Source organism: Magnolia sinica, chromosome 6 (assembly GCF_029962835.1).
Source record: "Magnolia sinica isolate HGM2019 chromosome 6, MsV1, whole genome shotgun sequence".
Classification (NCBI taxonomy): domain Eukaryota; kingdom Viridiplantae; phylum Streptophyta; class Magnoliopsida; order Magnoliales; family Magnoliaceae; genus Magnolia; species Magnolia sinica.
In genome coordinates, this window is record NC_080578.1 from 90,385,364 (window position 1) to 90,406,106 (window position 20,743).

The 20,743-nt window shown below is 42.1% G+C and overlaps 1 protein-coding gene across 3 annotated transcripts in view; it reads left to right on the plus strand.

Annotated features, from left to right (window-relative positions):
- Positions 1 to 20,743, plus strand: part of LOC131249048 (TNF receptor-associated factor homolog 1a-like) — a 57,858-nt gene that overhangs the window by 34,934 nt on the left and 2,181 nt on the right. The window contains exons 9-12 of one of the 3 annotated variants that reach the window (XM_058249608.1): positions 1,160 to 1,272; positions 12,445 to 12,598; positions 19,079 to 19,557; positions 19,627 to 19,805. In XM_058249608.1, coding sequence (XP_058105591.1) covers positions 1,160 to 1,272; positions 12,445 to 12,598; positions 19,079 to 19,557; positions 19,627 to 19,660 — 780 coding nt within the window. In that variant the 3' untranslated portion in view covers positions 19,661 to 19,805. Of the gene's footprint in view, positions 1 to 1,159; positions 1,273 to 12,444; positions 12,599 to 19,078; positions 19,558 to 19,626; positions 19,845 to 20,743 lie in introns of those variants that run through there. The other 2 variants (XM_058249607.1, XM_058249609.1) reach the window with 2 other exon arrangements.

A 20,743-nucleotide genomic window follows, 5' to 3' on the forward strand; every position in this document is an offset into this window, starting at 1 on the left:
ATATCTAATAAAGCTGAGGTTATTACTTATTTAGGTTGAACTAAATCTCCATGCCTCACATTTATAGGTGTCAATGGGCCGGTTTAGGGCCTGGCCAAGCTCTGTCCATGCCTAGACTGCATTGTTCAACATAGCCCTGAGTCTAGCCTAAGTCTGTGACGAGCCGAAACAGTCCAGCACGAGCCAGAGCCCGAAGGTTGGTCCAGTTGGAACACACATTACAAAATTGCCTTTGTGAACCCTAATGGGGTGGGAGGACTTGGGCCTTGCTGCCTGGCTGTTTGTATGTGGTCCAAACCCGGACTGATTGAGAAATGGGTATGAATTTGAAGCCCGAGCCCGGCCCTCGGGCTTTACTCCAACCTAAGCCTGGCCTGAGGCTGGTCAGGCCCGAAAGCCTGATTAGCCAGCCCGCCTGCCCATTGACAATCCTACTCATGTTTGCCCAAGTGATTGATGGTGACTCTATTAATACTATTTTATGTACAACAATAATATAATGCTTCTAGTTCAATAACCGAAACGCTCCTCTGTAGTTGGAAGTTATGATACTTCATACTTGGAATAAAGAATCAGCTTTATGCAATGAGCACATAAATGTGAAAATGACTAACTGAGGTGCATTTAAATAGTGAAAAGATATCATGCAAGAGGCCTGTGAGATTGGTGTCTGGGTGTGTGGGTTCCCCTACCAAGTGATCTAGGGCATGTGCAATGGATGTGAATTGAACCCTGACTCGGTCCTTCAGCCAGTGTCTTTGGGCTCGAGCTCCTGACATGCACATAATCGACTTTGATGCATCATTTATTTGCGTAGAATTTGTATGTTGAAGAATGATATGAACTTATGCCTTGTGGTTTTCATTCCATAATTTTTATTTGAAGTCTTTGTTAATAGTTCTTTGCGCATATAAAATACGGAATGATTGAAGAGAGGTGGTTTTTCACCTAGCTTGTCATATTTCTAAGCTCTTTGAAGGGCCTACAAAGTTTGATAGAGTTTTTTTTATTTTTTTATTTTAATCAGATATCTTCATGCTTCATACTTTAATTGAGTGTATACCATGTTCCTATCTTTATAAGCTCTGCATCTTTTGCATCACATATATAGGATCTTCCTATCTTTATAAGCTCTGCATCTTTTACATCGCATATTTAGGATGTGAGTTGTGGAGAAGATTTCAACAAAGATTCAATTGAGCGCGATGAAAGGCGGCTTACAGAGATGGGTCGTAGAACTGTGGAAATTTTTGTCCTAGCCCATATCTATAGGTAATCAATATGTCAGCATTTTCTCAATTCTTGATAGAAATTTAAGCCATTTTACTTGCTCCCTTCTTATTTATAAATTATATTATCATGTTTTCATAGGTATACTATATATTTATGTTTCTTGTTTTAGACCAACTTAAGCTTATTCTACTTGGTCTGTGTTATAGTTCATGTATTGAAGAAATCACATAAACCACAGACAAGCATTTAGGAATCAGGCTCCTGAACCGCCCCAATATTGTAAACGATAAAAGAACCATAACATTGTATTCTGTAAACTCTATATCTGATCCCTGCACTAACCCTTGCTTTCACTATTTTGCTGAGGTACAGACATGTTCAACGCTCAAAGGACAAATCTTAGTTTCGTGAACCTTCTACGTAGCTCCCTCCCAACCGCGCACGTATCTGTGTGCATTAGGGAATGATCCCATCACGTTGGCACTGCTGTAATAACTTACAGTAGTGTTGAGCTGTGTTGGCTCACCATGATGTGTGCATGATCCACTTTGTTTGTCGTGTGCACCTCCCTCATATTCTCCATAGAACCCAAAAACTCAGCCGAACCACAGTGTGGTCCACCTAAGTTCTGTAATGGCTTGATTTTTGGGCGGTCTCTTCATCCTGGTGGGTTGCATTTGACGAATGGATTGGATGGCATATACACCCCATGGTGGGCCCTACACAAATCTGGAAGGTTTTAAGGGTGGGCGTTCCTTCCCAATGGTTCCCTGTGGTGTGGCCTTCCTGAGTCTTGGATTGGGCTGAAATTTGGGCTCTAGGCCAAACTTGGGATGGCACACCTAATGGTTGGAGTGGATGTCATGCATACATCACTGTTGCACTATGACATCCAACCCATCCAAGTCCAACTAAGGTTAAAAAAGAAAGAAAGAAAGAAAAAAGAAAAAGAAAGAAAAGAAAAGTCCAACTAGGTTGTCCCCAACATTAGTGCAAACATCAGACTGATCCACTCATTAGGTGGTCCAATGTGTGTACCTTGGACAATTGGACTAGAGTGGTGGGTGTCCTTTGTTTTCTATGGTGTGGCCTACATGATGAGTGGACTGGTCTGTTTTTGGCAACAACTGTTCTTCATGGTTGGGGCCAACCTTTTGGATGGGTTGGATGCTGTACACTCTTGACACATTGACATTTACATGCTAGTTGGATGATTACGCTATCTCCCAACTATTGTGTGTGAGAGCAATTGTGGGAATCGAAAGCCCACTTGATGGAAAAGATGCAAACTGCCATGACTTACCTGATACAGGATCTCAAGTAACACCATGTATTCACATTCAAATGTAGGAGCAAGGCAACACCAAGAGAACTAAAAAAATAAAAATAAAATCTAAAGCTAATTGTTAACTGTTATTGCTAGTTATTGTCCCCTTTAAATTTGCACACTCGCATGCACATGCATATATGAGGTCCTGATCTAATACAGTTGACTCTACTGTAAGTTATGGTAGAGACAACCTCTATGGGCTCTATCATTTTTGCATGACATCCATTCCATCGATTGTGTTTGCTGCCTCATGTTACTTCGGAGCCCAAAAATTAGCCTGAACAAACACTTGGGCGGGCCATGCCAAAGTAGAAGTGAAAAATCTTGCCGAAAACCTCTGTATTCACTTGGTGTGGCCAACTTGATTTTTAGAAAGACCTGACTTTTAGTGTCCCTTCATCTGGTTGGGGGTGCATCTAATGAATGGATTGGCTGGCATAGACACAACAGGGACCAAGCTAAACGGGTAGTGCTTTGGGCTCGGGCTAGAAATGTGATCCATTTAAGTAAATGGGCCAGGCTTGGGTTGAACCCTACCTGACTCGACCTACCCTTATAGGTTATCAATAGGTGGGGCCAAACAATCTGACCCGAGGCAAAACATGAAATAAAATAAAGAAGAAAAGTACATATGGTTTATTATTATTAGTTTTTTGTCTGGGCTAGGTTGTGCATAGCCTTAGTGTCAGAATAGGGTCATAGTGGGTTGCGTCAAGTTAGTTGATCCCGACCCATTTAGTAGGGTCATTGTGGGTTGGCTCATGTTAGTTGAGCCCAGTCCATTTACAATTAAATGGTTCGGGTCGGGAGTTACTTTTCAAAAAAAAAGAAGGTTCAGGTTGTTTTGGTTTGGGCTTGATGAAATTTTAAGTAGATTGGGTCAACTTAGGTAATGGTTTGTGGGTCGGGTTTGGGCAAGAATATTGGGCCCATTTAGTAAATTGGATGGGCTTGGGCTGACCCCAACCCTGTTTGAACCTGACCCATTGCTACCCCTAAATATGGTGGCCCCACAACAATAGGGGAGGTTTTATTAGTTGGCATCCTCTCCCAATTGTTCCCTGTAGTGTGGCCCACTTGAGTTTCTGATTAGGCTAATTTGTTGCCTCATGGCCTAACATTGAAGGGTGCACCTCATGGATGGGTTAGATCTGATGCACAAATCATGGTGGGGCCCACTGATGTCATCTCTACTGTTGCTTACAGTAGACGAGACAGTGATCATCTTCCACATACGCGCACACACATACACACACACACCCGACTCTTTCTCAAACGTGACTTCCATATGAACTCAATGTGCTAATACAATTAGGACTTGAATAATTCTCGATCCTGCTTACAGGGCTAACTCTAACACTTTTAACTAAACTACTAACTTGAAATCAAGTTTATATTAGGACTAACATTTCCTCTCATCACCTTGCCTAGATTTGGAATGATCTAGTAGTGTTGACGCTACCATAGTGACGGTATTGTTGATCTTTGAGGGCTCCATTGTGATATGGTCCAGAAATCCAACTCATCCATCAGGTGCTCCCCTCTTTTAGGCCTAAGGCCAGAAAATTCCAATTCATAACTCAGGTGGCCCATGCCACATGAAACAGTGGAGACGGAACACCCACTGTTGGTCTCTTTGTGGGGCTCATCATGTAGTTTATACACCATTCGGCCCATTCATTGTGTGCACCCCACGTGGATGAAGGGAAAACTAGAAAATTAGGCCACTCCAGAACTTAGGTGGGCCACATCACATGATTTAGTGGTTGTATGCATGATTTTATGCTGTTCTTGATGTGTGGCTCACCTTAGTTCTGGATTTGGCTGATTTTTAGCATTCTCTAGATAGTCCGTGTTTGATGCATGGCTTGAATGTTTGACAAACATTATGGTATGCCTCACAACAGGTCAACTGCATCATACAATCAACACTATTGGACCATTCTCCACACACACATCCACAAAAATTACGATTACGATCACATCCAACCGATTGGATGATTAGTTATGAACCAACTAGGGGATAAGTTCCAACCTTTTGTCACCAACATCATCTGAGGCTTTATTTCAACTAATTGGGATTGTCTACATGAATTCTGTTATGCCATTCCACTTTATCATGAACTCTCAGATTGCTAGGATTCACGGGAAAAAAATGTGGCCATAGTCCCCGTCCATCATCTCTTCTTCCATCCCATCTCCATTCATGTCTCCCCAAACCTCCCCCTTCTTCAACACCTCCATTGTCCTCTCTCTCAATCCCCCACAAGAAAGAGTCCCACCACAAGAGCTCTCACAGGCTGGTAAGAATACAAAGAACCCGTCAAAGAAGGACCTCATCCAAACACTTCGCTTCTTGAAATCCGTTAAATCCCTTCCCCTCCAATCCTCTCTCGATGGCAGTAGCAGCAGCGCTGGTCTTTTGTAGCTTCAGTGGCCAAAGAGGGACTGGGAAGTGCTCGACACTTGCTTGAATGCCGACGACATGAAGCTCGTCAGCAGCGCCTACAAGTTCCCCCACTACAGGGGCTTCCTCCCTAATTTTGGAAAGTGCAAGAACATTGGATTAACGACAACTCAGATGGACGAAGAAGACATCGGCAACTCAGATAACACCGACATCGGTAACTCACATAACACCGACACCAATGGCTGGAAAGTGGTATCCAAAAAGAAATATAGCCATACGACTGCTACGTCATCGGCTAAAAGGCGGAGCTCTTACCCTACCCTCTTTGTCAGGGGATATCCATTGGGATGGTATCCTCTAAATATTGAGAGGATTTTTGGGTGAGCGGGAGCGGTTATGGACTTCGTTATGGCGAGGGATCGGAGTAACGACTCCTACAAAGGCTTTGCTCTAGTTCGCATGAGCTCCGAATCGGAGCTGGCAAGGGCGATCGAAATTTTGCACGAAGAACGGTTTGGGGGAGTCCCTTTGTTAGTTCAGCGAGCCCGATTTGGGCCTCCAAACAAGAAGACCAACCCAGATTCTATCGCCCGTCAAAAGCTCAAAACAACCAAGGAATTCTGACCTAAACCCATTCCTCCAAATCATCCCGCGGCTGCTCCCACTTTCAAAGAAGCCCTTCTTCAACAGCGACCCTCAACGTCCCGTAACCCCGATCAACCCTCATTTCCCGACCTTCCACCCTTATCCGCTCCTCTCCCTGAACCTTTAAATCCTGATCCTATTTCTTCAGAAGATCGAAAAGCTATTCACATCAACCAGACCTCCTTTAACAGGGCCAGAGAAGACCTCAAGGAGACGATCATCATCATCAGCAAAGAAGGCGCAACCATGTCTCTGGTAAGAGATAGGATTGCAGAATCAACGGGTTTTCGACCGGGAGAGCTTTGGTTTGATGAATTCTTCCTCTCGGTGGCGGGTTTCTTAGGTTCCTTCCTTGATCTCGATTCCAAGACGAAATTAGGAGAGGAAATTGCTGTTATCAGAGACAGGTTAGAAGGAAGAAGGGTTTCCCACCGCCTTCTCTCGTTCGGGTGGTCATTGACAACCGTACCCTTGAATTTTCGGTCGTCAGAGAAGTCCAAGAATATCTGCACCCTCGATGGGGTGACCTCTGGTGTGCCAGAGAAGGTCCTCCCCCAACGCCGATGGAGGATCCAGCGTTGTCGGCCGAAGCTCGAGAACTAGTCCCATGCTCCCGCGGTATTCCGGATCAACGTTCTAACTCCCTTCCTGTACCTTACAATACAGGTGCCTTCATCCAGGCCGCTCGGGAGACACCTGTCCCTTTTTCTCTCCCTCAGCCGCCCCCTTCTGCTCAAGCAGACCTTCGAGAGACGTGCAAACTGGCGGCTTTGAAGCTCTCTTCGACGCGTGGCAAGATTGCGTTAGATTACAGCTCAATGTCTAGTGGTCCGGACCTCGGTCCATACTCCAACAGACCTTCTGATGTCGACGCGTCGGCTAACGTCGAGGACGATAACCTTATCTCTATCAGATGTAGGGCACGTGGCAGCTTCGATGATGATCAATCTTACCTTCCTGCAGAAAATCTTCGCGAATTGTCTCCTCGCTCGAAAGGAAAGGAGGTCACTACACCTACTGCGGTAGTGTTCGAAACTCTGTCAGTGCTTTATCCTGTGGGTGAATCACGCGAGTCTTTGGTGAGGACACGTCATCCTCAGCTACCAGGAGCCTTTGGACATCAGCCTTTTGAAGGCTCTTCTCTCTCCTCGATTCGACGCGTGTCCCATAAAAGTGACATATCGAGCCCTCTCCCTCTCCACGTGCAGGTTCCTTCGCTAGCTATTGGGTTTCCCATTTCAAGTACGGGCCTGGAACCGGAATGCTCTAAGTCTTCTCATCCTAACGCATATCCTTCTGCATCTCAACCGCTCAATTGCCCTCAGCATCCCTTAGCTATTACCTGGATGCCGGACCTCCCTCTATCTCCCAATAGCAAATCCCCGCGATGTATTTCAAATGAAGACTTCTCACGGCGCGAATTGTCCAGTTGCTCCGACTTCCAGTCCCGTTCATCTTCTCCACCTTCTCATCTTACCCCAGGGGACGTGCTAGATATGGGTCTTATCACCATTTTCCAAGAAACCCCAGGCGAAGTGATTGTTGCAGAACCTCTCCGGATCTGTGCGGGCCTCCAACAGCATCAGCAGGAATCCTCTGTTACAAAGTCTCTTGACAACGACAGAGTCGACCTTTTGGACAAGATTCACGACAAACGTTGGGTTAGAGAAGCTCTCGGGTGTGTGGGAAGATCTCTCGGGTTGTCTCTTGGGAATAGAATGGAGGATTACATTGCATTATTTCAATGCATTGAAAACAAAGGTAGACCGCTATCAGAATCTCGTTCTCTCGCGAAGTTGACTCCTAAATCCGGTAGCAATCGCGAACTCAGGAGGCTGGAACCTAGTCCAGGTCTCAAATTGAATTCCTCATCCAAACAAAGGAGGTAGGGCAATCGGGGAAGCTCAGTTGGCCCATGAAGATTCTCTCTTGGAACGTAAGGGGGCTGGGTTCAAAGTAGAAACGAAGTCTTATTCAAGCCTCCGTCAATAGAAAAAATCCAGATATTCTTTGCTTTCAGGAGACTAAGGTGTCAGTTTTCAAACAGTCTCCTCGCTTCTTTGTGGAGGGCATCGGATGCGAAGTGGGTTACGCTCGATGCCTCAGAATCTTCAGTGGGTATCCTTGTAGTGTGGAAATCTTCCAATGGGATCTTCAATCTTTCTCGAAAGGATCATTTTCAATCTCTGTAATTCTTAAAGATATGTATTCTAACTTCTAATGTCTCTCATCTGTAGTTTATGGCCCTTCTGTGGACTCTGGTAGACATGAATTTTGGGATGAGCTTACTCTTGCTAGACGTTCCTTTTTAGGCCCATTTTGTGTGGTTGGGGATTTTAACGTCGTCCGTTTCGCTGAAGATCACTCACGGAGAAGAAGGGTATCTCCCGCTATGCATCGCTTCTCCGAATGGATTCAATCCCAAGGGCTTATAGACCTTCCGTTGCTGGGGGCTAAATTTACTTGGACGAATGACCGAAGATCTCCAATCCAATCTAGACTGGATAGATTCCTCATCTCTCCGGAGTGGGTTGAGAATTTTCCTTCAATTATCCAGATTGCGCTGCCTAGAATGACCTCTGACCACTGTCCTCTGCTTCTTCTTTTGGAAGAGGATAACTGGGGTCCAAAACCTTTCAGCTTTAACTCCTCTTGGCTCAGAATAGATGGCTTCAGGGAAAAGATTTCAGAATGGTGGGTGTCTTTCCAGGTGGACGGATTTGTAGGCCATAGACTTTTGTGTATACTTAGATTACTCAAGTTAAAGATTAAGGAATGGCTTCAGGAGGAGTTTCATATTAAAGAAACTAAAACGGAAGCTCTCATCTCAGAACTCCAACGAATAGATGCTATTCAGGGTGGTAATCAGTTTTCAAACGAGGTTTTGCGTAGGCACATCCAAATTATTCGGAAGCTTTCGGCTAGTGCTCTCCAGGACAAGGTTTCTTGGAAAATCAAATCTAAAGTCAGATGGATCGCCGAGGGGGACAAAAATACGAAATATTTTCACAACATTGCCAATACGCATGCTCGATCCAAGGCCATAGTCAGCATCAAGGAAAACGGAGAGTGGATTGAAGATAAACAGGATATGCTGATCTCGCCATCAACCACTTCAAAGGCCTGTTATTTGTGGATTCGTGGGACAGACCTTGTCTTGATAACATTCAATTCAATACTCTGCAGACAACTGAGAATGTTCTCCTTGAATCCGAATTCTCAATCGAAGAAATCAAGGAGGCTGTTGACTCATTAGGTGGTGACAAATCTCCCGGTCCAGATGGCTTCCCCATTATAATCTTCCAAACTTTTTGGGAGGTAGTTGGCCAAGACGTGCTTCTCTTCGTTCAGGAATTCCATAGAAGAGGAAGATTATCCAAGGGTCTCGGTGCTTCTTTCATCACCCTCATCCCCAAGATAGCAGGAGCGAGTTCATTTGCAGATTTTAGACCAATTAGTTTGATCGGGAGTCCATACAAGATCCTCGCCAAGTTCTCTCATCTCGCCTTGCCAAGGTTATAGGGAATTTGATATCTCCAAATCAAAATGTGTTTATAAAGGGCAGACAAATCACAGATTGCGCCCTTATAGCCAATGAGGTCCTCCACTCATACCAGAAGTCTTCTAGAAAAAGTATTTTCTGTAAACTGGACATTGCTAAGGCCTAATATCACATTGATTGGGGCTTTCTCCAATTTATGCTTTCTCGCATGGGTTTTGGGCCCAGATGGAGATCTTGGATTCAGGCTTGTGTTGGCTCGACCATTTCTCCGTTTTGCTGAATGACTCCCTCAAAGGCTTCCTCAAGAGCTCGAGAGGATTGCGCCAAGGGGAGCCCTTGTCTCCTCTTCTCTTCCTTCTTTTCGCTGAAGCTCTCTCCAAATGATGACCAAGGGGTAGGAAGAAGGAATCTTAAGAGGTCTAACTATGCTTGGGTTGCCCAACCCCATCACTCATATTCAATTTGCAGATGATACGCTAGTTTTCTCTGAAGCCTCCTCAACCTTCATATCCAATCTGCAAATGGCTCTCTATTGCTTTGAAGTGGTGTCTGGCCTTCAGATAAACATGGCAAAATCCAAACTGTTCGGAGTTAATGTTCCGAGAGATAAGCTCCTGAGCCTCGTAGCATCTCTTCGATGCCCTGCAAACTCCTTTCCTACTTCCTTTGTGGGCCTCTCGCTTGCTATGGCCCCCCCTCCCAAAATGATGTGGGATAAAATCATAGGCAAAATTCATAAATATCTGGCGAGCTGGAAATGCCGGTATTTGTCTCTCGGAGGTCGCCTTACCCTTATCAATGCGGCTCTGTTTAATTTTCCTATGTATTTCATGTCTCTCTTCCGATGCCCCTCTTCAGTGTTGAACGCTATCGAAGCCATTAGAAGATATTTCTTGTGGACCGGGAAGGACAATCAGAATGGTGTTCATCTTCTTGACTGGAAGGACGTCTGTAAGATATTCAGTGAAGGAGGAGCAAACGTTAAAAACTTGAGGAGAATGAACTTTGCATTGCTTGGCAAATGGACGTGGAGATTAGGAGTAGATCCAGAGGCATTATGGGGCGAGGATAGTCAAAGGGAAGTATGGCACATCCCAAGGGGGCTGGTGGACTAAAGACTCATCGTTTTACAAGGCATCCCACCTGTGGAAAGGAATCCTCAAGGCCAAACAAGCAGTCCTTCAAAATATCAGTTTTGAGTTGGGGAGCGGATCCGCCATTCGCTTTTGGGAAGATCCATGGATAGGAGATACGTTGCTGAAAAACCGATTCCCTAATATTTTCCGTCTGGCTCCTGATAAGAACAATTTCATTTCGGGTTGCTATTCTCTATTAGTGGGTAAAATAGTTTGGGATGTCAGATGTTCAAGAAATCTCAACGACAACGAGATTGTCGAATTTGCTGAGCTTATCGATTGCATTTCGAAATCAATGCCACATCCATCAGTTCCTGACAAACTCATCTGGAATATTCACAAGTCAAGCTGCTTCACGGTCAAATCTTTCTACTCAGCTCTCTCCCCTCTAAACTATTTAGTCCCTGCTTCCTCATTCACCTGGAGACTCCCGGTTCCCCCAAAAGTCATCTGTTTTGGATGGTTAGCGGACCGTAATAGAATATTAACCGTTGATAATCTCAGAAAGAGAGGTATGCAGCTTGTTAACGTCTGTTTGTGTTGTATGCATAATGCGGAATCGGTGAATCATCTTCTGGTGCATTGTCCTTTCATCTCTCAAATCTGGATAGATTTTTGTCAAAGATTCAGCATATCCTGGTGCATTCCTTAGTCGGCCCATAGTCTCCTAGCTTCTTGGCATGGATTCAGGCTAGGAAAAGCTAGAACGTCCATCTGGAGAATGGCAATTTTGGCTATTTGGTGGTCAGTCTGGTTAGAAAGGAACGAGAGATGCTTCAACGATGTTTCTTCCTCAGCTATTGTAGTTGGGACTAGAGCCAAGAGGCTCATAGTGGAATGGGCATCTAATGTAAAGGACTTGAAGGATGTTGATTTTTGTTTTTTAGGGGGTTAGAGTCTTTCTGCTATCTCAGCAGATAGTCTCTTCTCCCGTCTTTCCCTTCTTTGTTTTCCTTTTCCTGTTTTAATAAATTCCTCTCGTTGCTTTTAAAAATAAAATAAAATGTGGGCATAGTTTGACACTGGCTGCCAACCTGACGCGACCTTCGAATATCTGGGCTTGAGACTGACAATGAGAGCGCAAAATTCCCATTGGCGCTATGCATGGATGCACGTATATATGTATGTGCATGTCATTGCATGTGTGGTGGTGTGCATGTTTTTGTCTTGATGGTGTATGTATGTCTTTTAAAAATATGAATGTGTTTTCTTTTTTGTAAATTCAAATCCTAAAAATAAGAAAATTACTAGGAAAAAAAAGAACATATATGTATGTGTGTGTAAATTTTCCTCTTCATAATATTCAAATCCTTAAAAATAGAAAATACTGTGGAAAGGAGAAAACATAGGGTACTCAACCAAGCAACACCAAAAGCCACAAAGGAGAGGTCCCAGGATGATCATAAATATCCAATTGGACTTTTGTTAAAGGCGGATCATTCCATTTTTTAATTGTCCATTTGCAAACCACTTATCAGCTGATTAGGATGGTCTAGTGGGGATTTTTGGGCACAACTCATTCCAGGGTTACCCAGTGGTTTCTTTTTTTAATTGTGGATCTGTGCATCATCTTTCAATCATCCATTTGCAAACCGCTAGTGAACAGATTTGGATTGTCTGGTGAGGCTTAGTGCCTCCTACATGGCTGCTAGAGTTACTTTTGGGCCACTATGTATTTTTTATAATGTACTTTGAATTAGTCAATTCTGTTGAGTTGACGGCTGATTCACCTATTCAACATACAAAACCGACTGATTTTAAGCTGATTCCTGCTTAATTTCTAGGCAGCTGGTTTGGACTGGAAATCCGGTTCAGTTCCTGGCCGTCCTGCACGGAATTGTCTGATTCAAGATCCAATTCGAAATCGACTCGGTTTGCAAAAGTCGGTTCGATGAGAGGTGCAACGGAAGTTGATTTGTAGGTGGGACGAGTGAGACACCCTGTAACCATGCAGCATTGGGTATGTTCTGTATTTTCTTTAGCAATCCTCTACTACAGTATGTGCGAAAGGAATTCTGTTTAATTCACATGGTGGCTTTTGTGATGCCTTGAAGACATGCGCTTTTAGATTGTGTTCTGTTTCTTTTAGTCCACATTGGTAGTGTTCTATTGCACCTGTGAGAACTGATTCAACTCAATGTATTTCTTTAATACAATGTTGAATAGTTTCATGGCTTTCGTTCTGCAGCAATAGAATTGAAGTCGCATACCAGGAGGCTGTCGCTTTGAAGAGGCAAGAGGAACTTATTCGTGAGGAGGAGGCAGCGGCGGGGCAAGCTGAAAGTGAGATTAAGGCAAAGCGTGGTGTGACCGAAAAGGAGAAGCGAACTAAGAAAAAGCAGGTCAGTTTCTTCTCACATCTTCTGAAACAGGGTTACATCTGTTGGAGCTTAGAGGCATGATAGTTATTTCACAGAGTTCTGTGAATGCATACACATGTGCAATAAAGTTCATGCACACGTCACGCATTTGCTAGTATGGCAGATAGGTGCGAGATCCAAGCCATCCATTAGGTCGGACCTTGTACATGCTTTCCAAAAATGAATCTGGTCCACTCTGCATGTGAGCCTCAATACTGGAAACAGGTGGATAGGTTTGAAAAGTTCAACCAAGTTTTTCAGAGCCATACTTTTGTTTTGCAAACTGTGGCCCGCCTGACCAATTGATCAACCTGATTCCTGGGATAATGCATCAATATAGTGGTACCGTCCTGATAGATGGATTGGATCTTGGACCTACCATGCCATGCTAGCATGTCCAGTGTGTACATGAGATTTATTGCACGAGTGTGTGGGCCTAGCCTAGCAAGGCTCTGTTTACATACTGAACATAAGAATCGTAAGATGGATAATCCGTTGAATCTCTGTGGCTCTGTTTAGCTTGATTTTGCAATCCATCGAGATACAAATGGTGTACAGCAGCATCAAGTGGTTGAATTCTCCCTTTTTCCATAAGTTAACCAACAAAAAGAAAAGAAAAGATGGGAACAATGGTGAGAATTACATTCAATGGTGCACAGGGGCCTACACAGCTGAAGTTCTGTTTCACTGTAATATGATCAGCCTGAATCAAAGACTGATTGGGGTTGATACAAATAAATGAAAATGTTGCCGAATGGATGCAAGGAGAAAACAAATGTTGCAATAGAAATTTTCCTAACAGAAGCACATCAGTATCACATGGCCTATGGTATTATTTGAAGAGTGATTATTTATTTATTTATTGTGAACCACATTGAATAGTTTTTTTTAAAGATATTTATGTGCATTACTGTGGGTTCCATTTTTTACTATATTTGTCTAGAAGTAAATGTGGAACTGATGCTCATAAAAGAAGGCAAACGTGAAATCAATATGCCAGCTAAAGATGCCACTTTTGACTCTTGGGACAGTTCCCCCTTTTGTAATCTGTTGATTTTTCTGTTTCTCCTGTGATTATGTTAAGAGGGCTGTTGTTACCAAACGGAAATAGTGTTGTGGCTCTATGGTAAAGTATTATCTGTACTCCATGAAACTAGAAAGTAGCTGGCTGATCTGCTTTGCAACTTAAGAAAATGGTCTTGGATTCTTTTAGCGTGGACTACAAACAATGTTCAAGGAGGCTGTGTGTGTCCAAAAGATTCAAGTGTCAGCAGATTCATGTTCAATGGAAGCTTTGGAAAAGAGTGTTATGACAGTTTTAGAAATTTTCTGAAACGATGATTTGTTTTCTGTTTCACATGAAGACTGATTATGTTCCTGGAGACGTAGATTTGTCCTTACCAAAAGAGGAGAGTGGAAAACTAAAGAGGCCTGCACCACCAAAACCCAAATTATATGAACTGCCTCCTGGAACACTCCCTGGAAAAATCCAGTGTAGCTGTACTATTGGTGATTGGGCAGTTCATCTCTCCTGGTTAGACTTGACAACTGTTCGGTTACACACACATGGGGAAAGAATTCAGCACTAGCAGTTTTTACTTTTGACAAAAATTGTAGCTTGAGCTCTTTGTTCGTGAAACTGATTGACAGTTTGCTGGCATTTTCTCGTTGGCAAACTCTATCGAGGTTTGCTTGAATACATCCTGACGTATTGTACTAAGATAGGTCAGGACTCTAGCCGGTAGATTGGGCCTTTTTCCGTGATTCAAATTGTTTATTTGATAGGGCTACCCTTGGATGAGAGATGCCCCCCTTCCATGATTATACAAAGGTTATGGTGACCGATCATTTTCAAAGCAAAAGAGCTAAACTATTGAAGGGTTGAAATAATCTAATTAGAGCTTTTATGTATTGTCTTATCATCAGATACAAAGTAAGACTTGTTATATAAATGGTTTGGATAACCCAGATTCGAAGGCTAATGTCCTGATGTTTATATTGCAATACGTGGGGATGTATTTGAGCAAACCTCAACTCTATCCGCTGGAGTTGTCTTTGAGTTTGTGGAGGAGTGGGAAATTTAATTATCAGAATTTCATATATGTTTATTCTTTCGTGCGAGTATATTCGTTCGCATCTTTCTTCACAGCTTGCATTGACTGGTAGTTTTGTCTATTTTGAATTTTTCCATAAATGCATTCTTGTCTACATGCATCTTATATTAACATTAATCTGTTCTCTTCTTGCTTTTAAAAGAAAACTGATTTTAACGAAACTTTCTTGTGGTAGTTTTTTATGGTTTTTCTCTGCCCACTTTCTTTCCTTTTGTTTTTGTTTTTGTTTTTGTTTTTGTTTTTTTTTGTTTTTTCATTTTAATTCTATGCATTTCGTTTAAACTTTCATGTGGTTTTAGTTGTGAATTTTTCTCAGACCATTTCTTTCAGTTATAGTTTTTAACATTTTCATTTTCTCCATGTTCTGTTTAAACTTTCGTGTGGTTAGGACCAATATTGACAATATTGATAATATTGGCCAATATTATCGGTATTGCAAGTCAGTGATAAGTTATCATTCTTCCCAATATCGACGATAATATCACATTATGTCTCAAAATATCATTGATATCACGATATGTATCAATATCTTGCTTGAAGCCCTTTATAAAGTTTCATGGTATCGACGATAATCGATTCCATTAGATACCGTGCAACATCGATGGCTGATTCCCAAAACATTGAAAAAAATCCCAAAAATTCTTGTTTTTTTTCCCCCCTACTCCTCAATCCTTCCTAACTTAATTTTGACCACTCCCTAACAAATCTTGGAAGAAAACCAAATATTTTGGCCGCAATCAAGATCGGAGTCGGTTTGGGATTGATTTCAAAATGGTGAGATTTTTTGGTTTTGATTCCTTTATAATTCAGTTGTAATTAATGGGAATAAGTTCATGTAAAATCATGGATTTGAAGCTTCAATTATTACGAGATTTGGGAAAAAATGGGGGAGATTTTTCTAACTGTAAATCTCACATTTCATCCACCTGCTTTTCTGAATGCTCCCAAACTTTACTTTTCAAGACTAAACCACTGCCTTTTTTCTGGACAAAAATACCCCTGCATTACAAACCCATTTTCTGTAATCTTCTCTCCTCTCCTCTTCTGTAAAAACACATATTTTGGATTCTTCTCTCTTTTTCATACAACAACACCCCTCTACCTAAAACTCAATTTGTGGAATCTTCTATCCTCTTCATAAGCTATACCCATCTTACCTAAAACCCATTTTCTGAAATTTTCTCTCTTCTTGATATAAGAATACCCTTCCACCAAACCGTTACTTCTTTGTCTTCATTTTAGTTTATCAAAAAAGGACGAAAATGGTGCCTTCATCGAAGAAAGCACCCATTACAGGTATATTTGATCAAATTGCCCTAAACCTAAACCAAAAAAATTTCTTGTGGGCCATAGAAGTTTTGGATCAAGCTTGTATCTGTGTTTTTTGTTCATCTATGTCTACATCATCCTATGAACAGGATGGATGACAAATAAAACATCATTGTAGGGCCTAACAAGGTTTCAACAATGGAAATGATTATCCAATTTCATTTTAGGCTCGCTCAATTTCATGTTAAGCTCTCTCAATTTCATTTGACGCTTGCTCAATTTCATGTTAGGCTCGCTCAATTTCATTTGAAGCTCGCTCAATTTCACGTTAAGCTTGCTCAATTTCACGTGAAGCTCGCTCAATTTCATGTTAGGCTCACACAATTTCATTTGAAGCTCGCTTAATTTCATGTTAGGCTCGCTCAATTTCATGTGAAGCTTGCTCAATTTCACATGAAGATCGCTCAATTTTATGTTAGGCTTGCTCAAGTTCATGAAGCTGGAGTACATCCATTGCAGTCATTGGTCTTATTTGAATCACTAAGGCCGGAACGGCCACGGCGGCCTGTGTCCTTTGATCCGCCCGGGTTCATCACTTCCAGTTCATTGCATACGAAGTGCTCGATCAAGTTTGAGTTGAGAAGAATACCGGGGCATCCCGATCTTGCTTTGAGTAGTGAGACTCGCTACTGAAGTGACGTCAACCAAGTTATGTGGGTCCCACCATGATGTATGTTTTGTATCCACACCGTCCATCCATTTGGAGAGATCATTTTAGGGCATTAGCCAAAGAATAAGTCAAATCCAAGGCTCAAGTGGACCCCACCACACAAAACAATGGAGAGAGTGACGCCCACCATTAAAAACTTTTAAGGGTCACAAAAGTTTTCAATCAAGCCAATATTTGTGTTTTTCCTTATTTCATGTTCGTGTTAACTGATGAACAGGTTGGATCTCAAATAAACATCATGTGTACCTTAGGAAGGTTTCAACAGTGGGCGTCACTCTCCAAGTGGATGGATGGTGTAGATACAAAACATACATCATGGTGGGACCCACATAACTTGGTGAAGTCACTTTAGTTGCGAGTCTCGCTACTCGATCTGTTAGTAGCTAATCCGTGGACAGCAAGACGGGGTTGACCGGGTGTGGAGCCGGTCGACTAGGTTGGATAGGCAGCAAGATGGGGTCAACCGGGTTGGACAGGCAGTTGAAGGGTATTTTTGTCTGAACAGGAAATCCGTACAGCATTGGTTTATTTATGAAAAGTAAAGTTTGGTTGGTTTTGAAAAGCCGGTGGGTAAAAGATGAGATTTACAGTGGGAAAAATCTCAAAATGGGGAAAATTTGAAATCCAAAATTTACCCAATTAAATTGCAATATGACCATGGAAAGATGAAATAAAACATGTCGGAGGCTGATCTACAAATTCATGGTGGTTTGTTTTTTTTGAAAAAAAAATTAAATTTTAGTTAAAAATATTAATTTTTTTTTTCTTTTTTCAAAAATTCCACCTTAATAAGAAGTTAATTAGCTCCAATTTGATTGTTTAGGAATGTTTGATGAAAGTGTCACTATATACACACTCTAATTTGGGGATTTGGGAAAATTTTGAAAGTTTTCCAATTTTACCTAATTAAATTACAATTTGACTATGGAATGATAGAATCAAATATGTTGGAGGCCTATCTGCAGATTCATGGTGGTTTGGTGAATTTTTGAAAAAAAAAAAAGTAATTAAAAATATTAAAATAATAAAAATAATTCTTCGAAAAATTCCACTATGATCAACAGTTAATTAGCCTCAATTTGAGTGTTTAGGAGTGTCAATGCATAGATTAGGACCCGATACAAAATAAACTTATCATGTGCACTTGTTTTTTGTGATCTTTTGGCTTCTAATTATGTATTGATGTTTTTATTTATTTATTTATTTTTAAGTTTCAATGAAAAGTTAGACCAAGGGTGTGATACATTACACGATACTTCCAATATTTCCCATGCAATAACTGCTATATTTTCGTATCCCAAGGGTGCAATACATCTGTCATAATGTTACGGAAAACATTGGTTAGGACTATGTAATTAGGGTTTTTTTCATTGAGATTAGGGCTTACCACACCCCCCTCTCTAATTTTTATTAATGGGCTAATAAGAGACACATATGGTAGTCCACAGGACCACCCAAATGACAATGTTTCCACTTTAACACTCCCCTTGAAGCTGGAGCATAGATATCTGTCATGCACAACTTGGAACATGGTAAAGAAAATTGTGCATATGGTAACACCTTAGTGAGGATATCTGCAACCTGTGATTTGGACTGAATATAGGCTGTGGTATTCTCTTTGGAAGTGATCTTCTCTCAGTTGAAATGGCAGTCAACTTCTTTGTGCTTGGTCCTCTCATTGAAGATTGAATTATTTGCAATGTGGGACGGTGCTTGATTATCACAATAAAGCACCATAGGATCACCTGAAAACAACTTAAGCTCTTGTAATAAGGACTTGAGCCATAACAGCTCGCAAACTGCAGACTACTCCTAGAGCTACCTATGTTGCTTGCTTCTTCCTTTATGTTTCCTTTCTTAAACTCATCTGGCTCCTCTTTTTTTCCTCCAAGAAAGAGGAAAATTGTAAGAGCTCTGCTAAGCCCAGACATGCCTTTTGACATGGTCCTCTACATGCGGCTGCAATGCAATGTGGCATGTGTGCAGGGTTCGTCCATCAGGATGTGTGTGGGCAATTGTCCATCAGGTGGGACGTCCTGTGCAGATTACCTGTCCCAGAAGTAGCTGTAAGCTTATTGGATGGGCCAGACATTTACAAAAACAATGGATGGTTAAACATGATTTTGCCAGTGGTCCTTAGCCAACATGCATCCCCTGTCCAACTTGATGCACAACTAAAATATCTCAAATTGCACATGGAGGTGCACATGTATATAAAAACCTTACCATAGCCTTGTTTGATGAATAACACTTCTTTGAAATGGATAAACAGAAAGCTTAAAGTAGATCATCCTCTTTACAGCCGGAAGTTTCAGTCCATCTTTTCATTTCTATATTATTTTGGTCTAGGCTAAACAGAAGCGCAGCAGCCGCAAAGGAAAAGACAGGGGCAGGGATGAAAAGTCTGAATTGATGGGGCAAGAGAAGCACCTTCAGGAAAGTCCTTCTGGTAAGAGAATGTTTGACGGCTTCTCTGTGAATCAGACACGATCCATTGTTGAAAAGCCTGAGATGCCAGAAGATGTTTCTGGCATGTCTGATGATGGAGAGGATGTTTCTGAAACACTTCGACCTGATTTAGAAGAAAGAGACATGGGTCGTGTACACTGGGACACAGATATGTCAGAGATCAATCCTTCCACTGATGCCAGTAGCAGTGGCATGAGCTGCTTACCCATACAAAAGGGGGGATCGGAGAGGAAGAACCTGTCTTTTATGGATGACAGTTCCTCGACATGTTCCACAGACTCAGTAACCTTCATTGTGGTGAATGGGCCATCCAAAGGGAACTCCTTGCAGAACAAGAGTCAAACATCATCACCCAGCAGGTAATTTCCAGTTTGCTTCCATTCCATGGTTGTATGCTTTCTAATACTGTGTGGGTATTTGAGCTGTAGTTTGAATTTTCAGAGGGAAAAACCAGAGGAGTAGAAACACTCGTGACCGGGCTAGTCGAAGCCATGACACGGATAATCAGCCACTAGACCCTGCTACTGATGCGGGCGGTCTATGTGATGCTACTGGCAGTGGTAGGGAAGATGGACCAGAATCAGAGGCTGTTGTTCTCTCATTGAAGGACCGAATACAGTGGCTCGAGCAACATCTTGTCAAAAAGGTGGAATCATGTTATTTTTCTTCCATTTTCCCTTTTTAATAGGGGAATGATGTGATTTAAACTTATGATGATGGCGCTAATAAAATAGTAAAATGATCAAGTGCAAATGCTTTCACCACAATTGTGGTGCAAACAACCTCTGTGGCCCCCACCATGATGTGTTGATGACATCCACTTTGATCATAATGCATGCCCTCCCATGTTTGGCCATGGGCATAAAAATCATGCCAATCTACGACTCAAGTGGGCCACACCATTGGGAACACTAGAGAGGGCACTCCCTGCCCAACTGTTCCAGCTTTGTGCCCCACCTGAGTCATGGATTGGCCTATCTTTGGGCCCATGGCCAAATGAGGGATGCGTGCATGATGCTTGGAGTGGATGCCATGAACTCATCACGGTGGGGCCCACAACTCATTTGCGCTATAATTATAGCGAAAACATTTGCACTAGATCATGGCCCAAGAAAATCTAAGATGAAGATAGCATGAATCAGCACATCTGTTTCTGAGCCATCCTAATACTGTACCTGCATGGTCTTTTCCAACCCACTTGCCCATACACATTCATGTATATGTGCAGACGTGCATGAATGTCACCATATCGAATTAGAAAAGGGTTTTTGGGTTTATCCCACCTACTTCATTCCCTTTCTAATTTGAGCTTCCATGGACCTTTTAGTATGTCAGGACATGCACGAGCTTTTTCTAATTCAGGCAAGATATGATGGCTTGTGCATGTATCTCCAATTGAACTGAATCCTAGTTCATCTAATTCATTAGGGTGCGTTTGGTTGTTCAATTCAACTGAATTGCAACAATCCAATTCAATGTAGAAGAAACTAGTAAGTGCATAATCCATTTTACAATGATTATGATACCTTAATTGCAATTTCATGT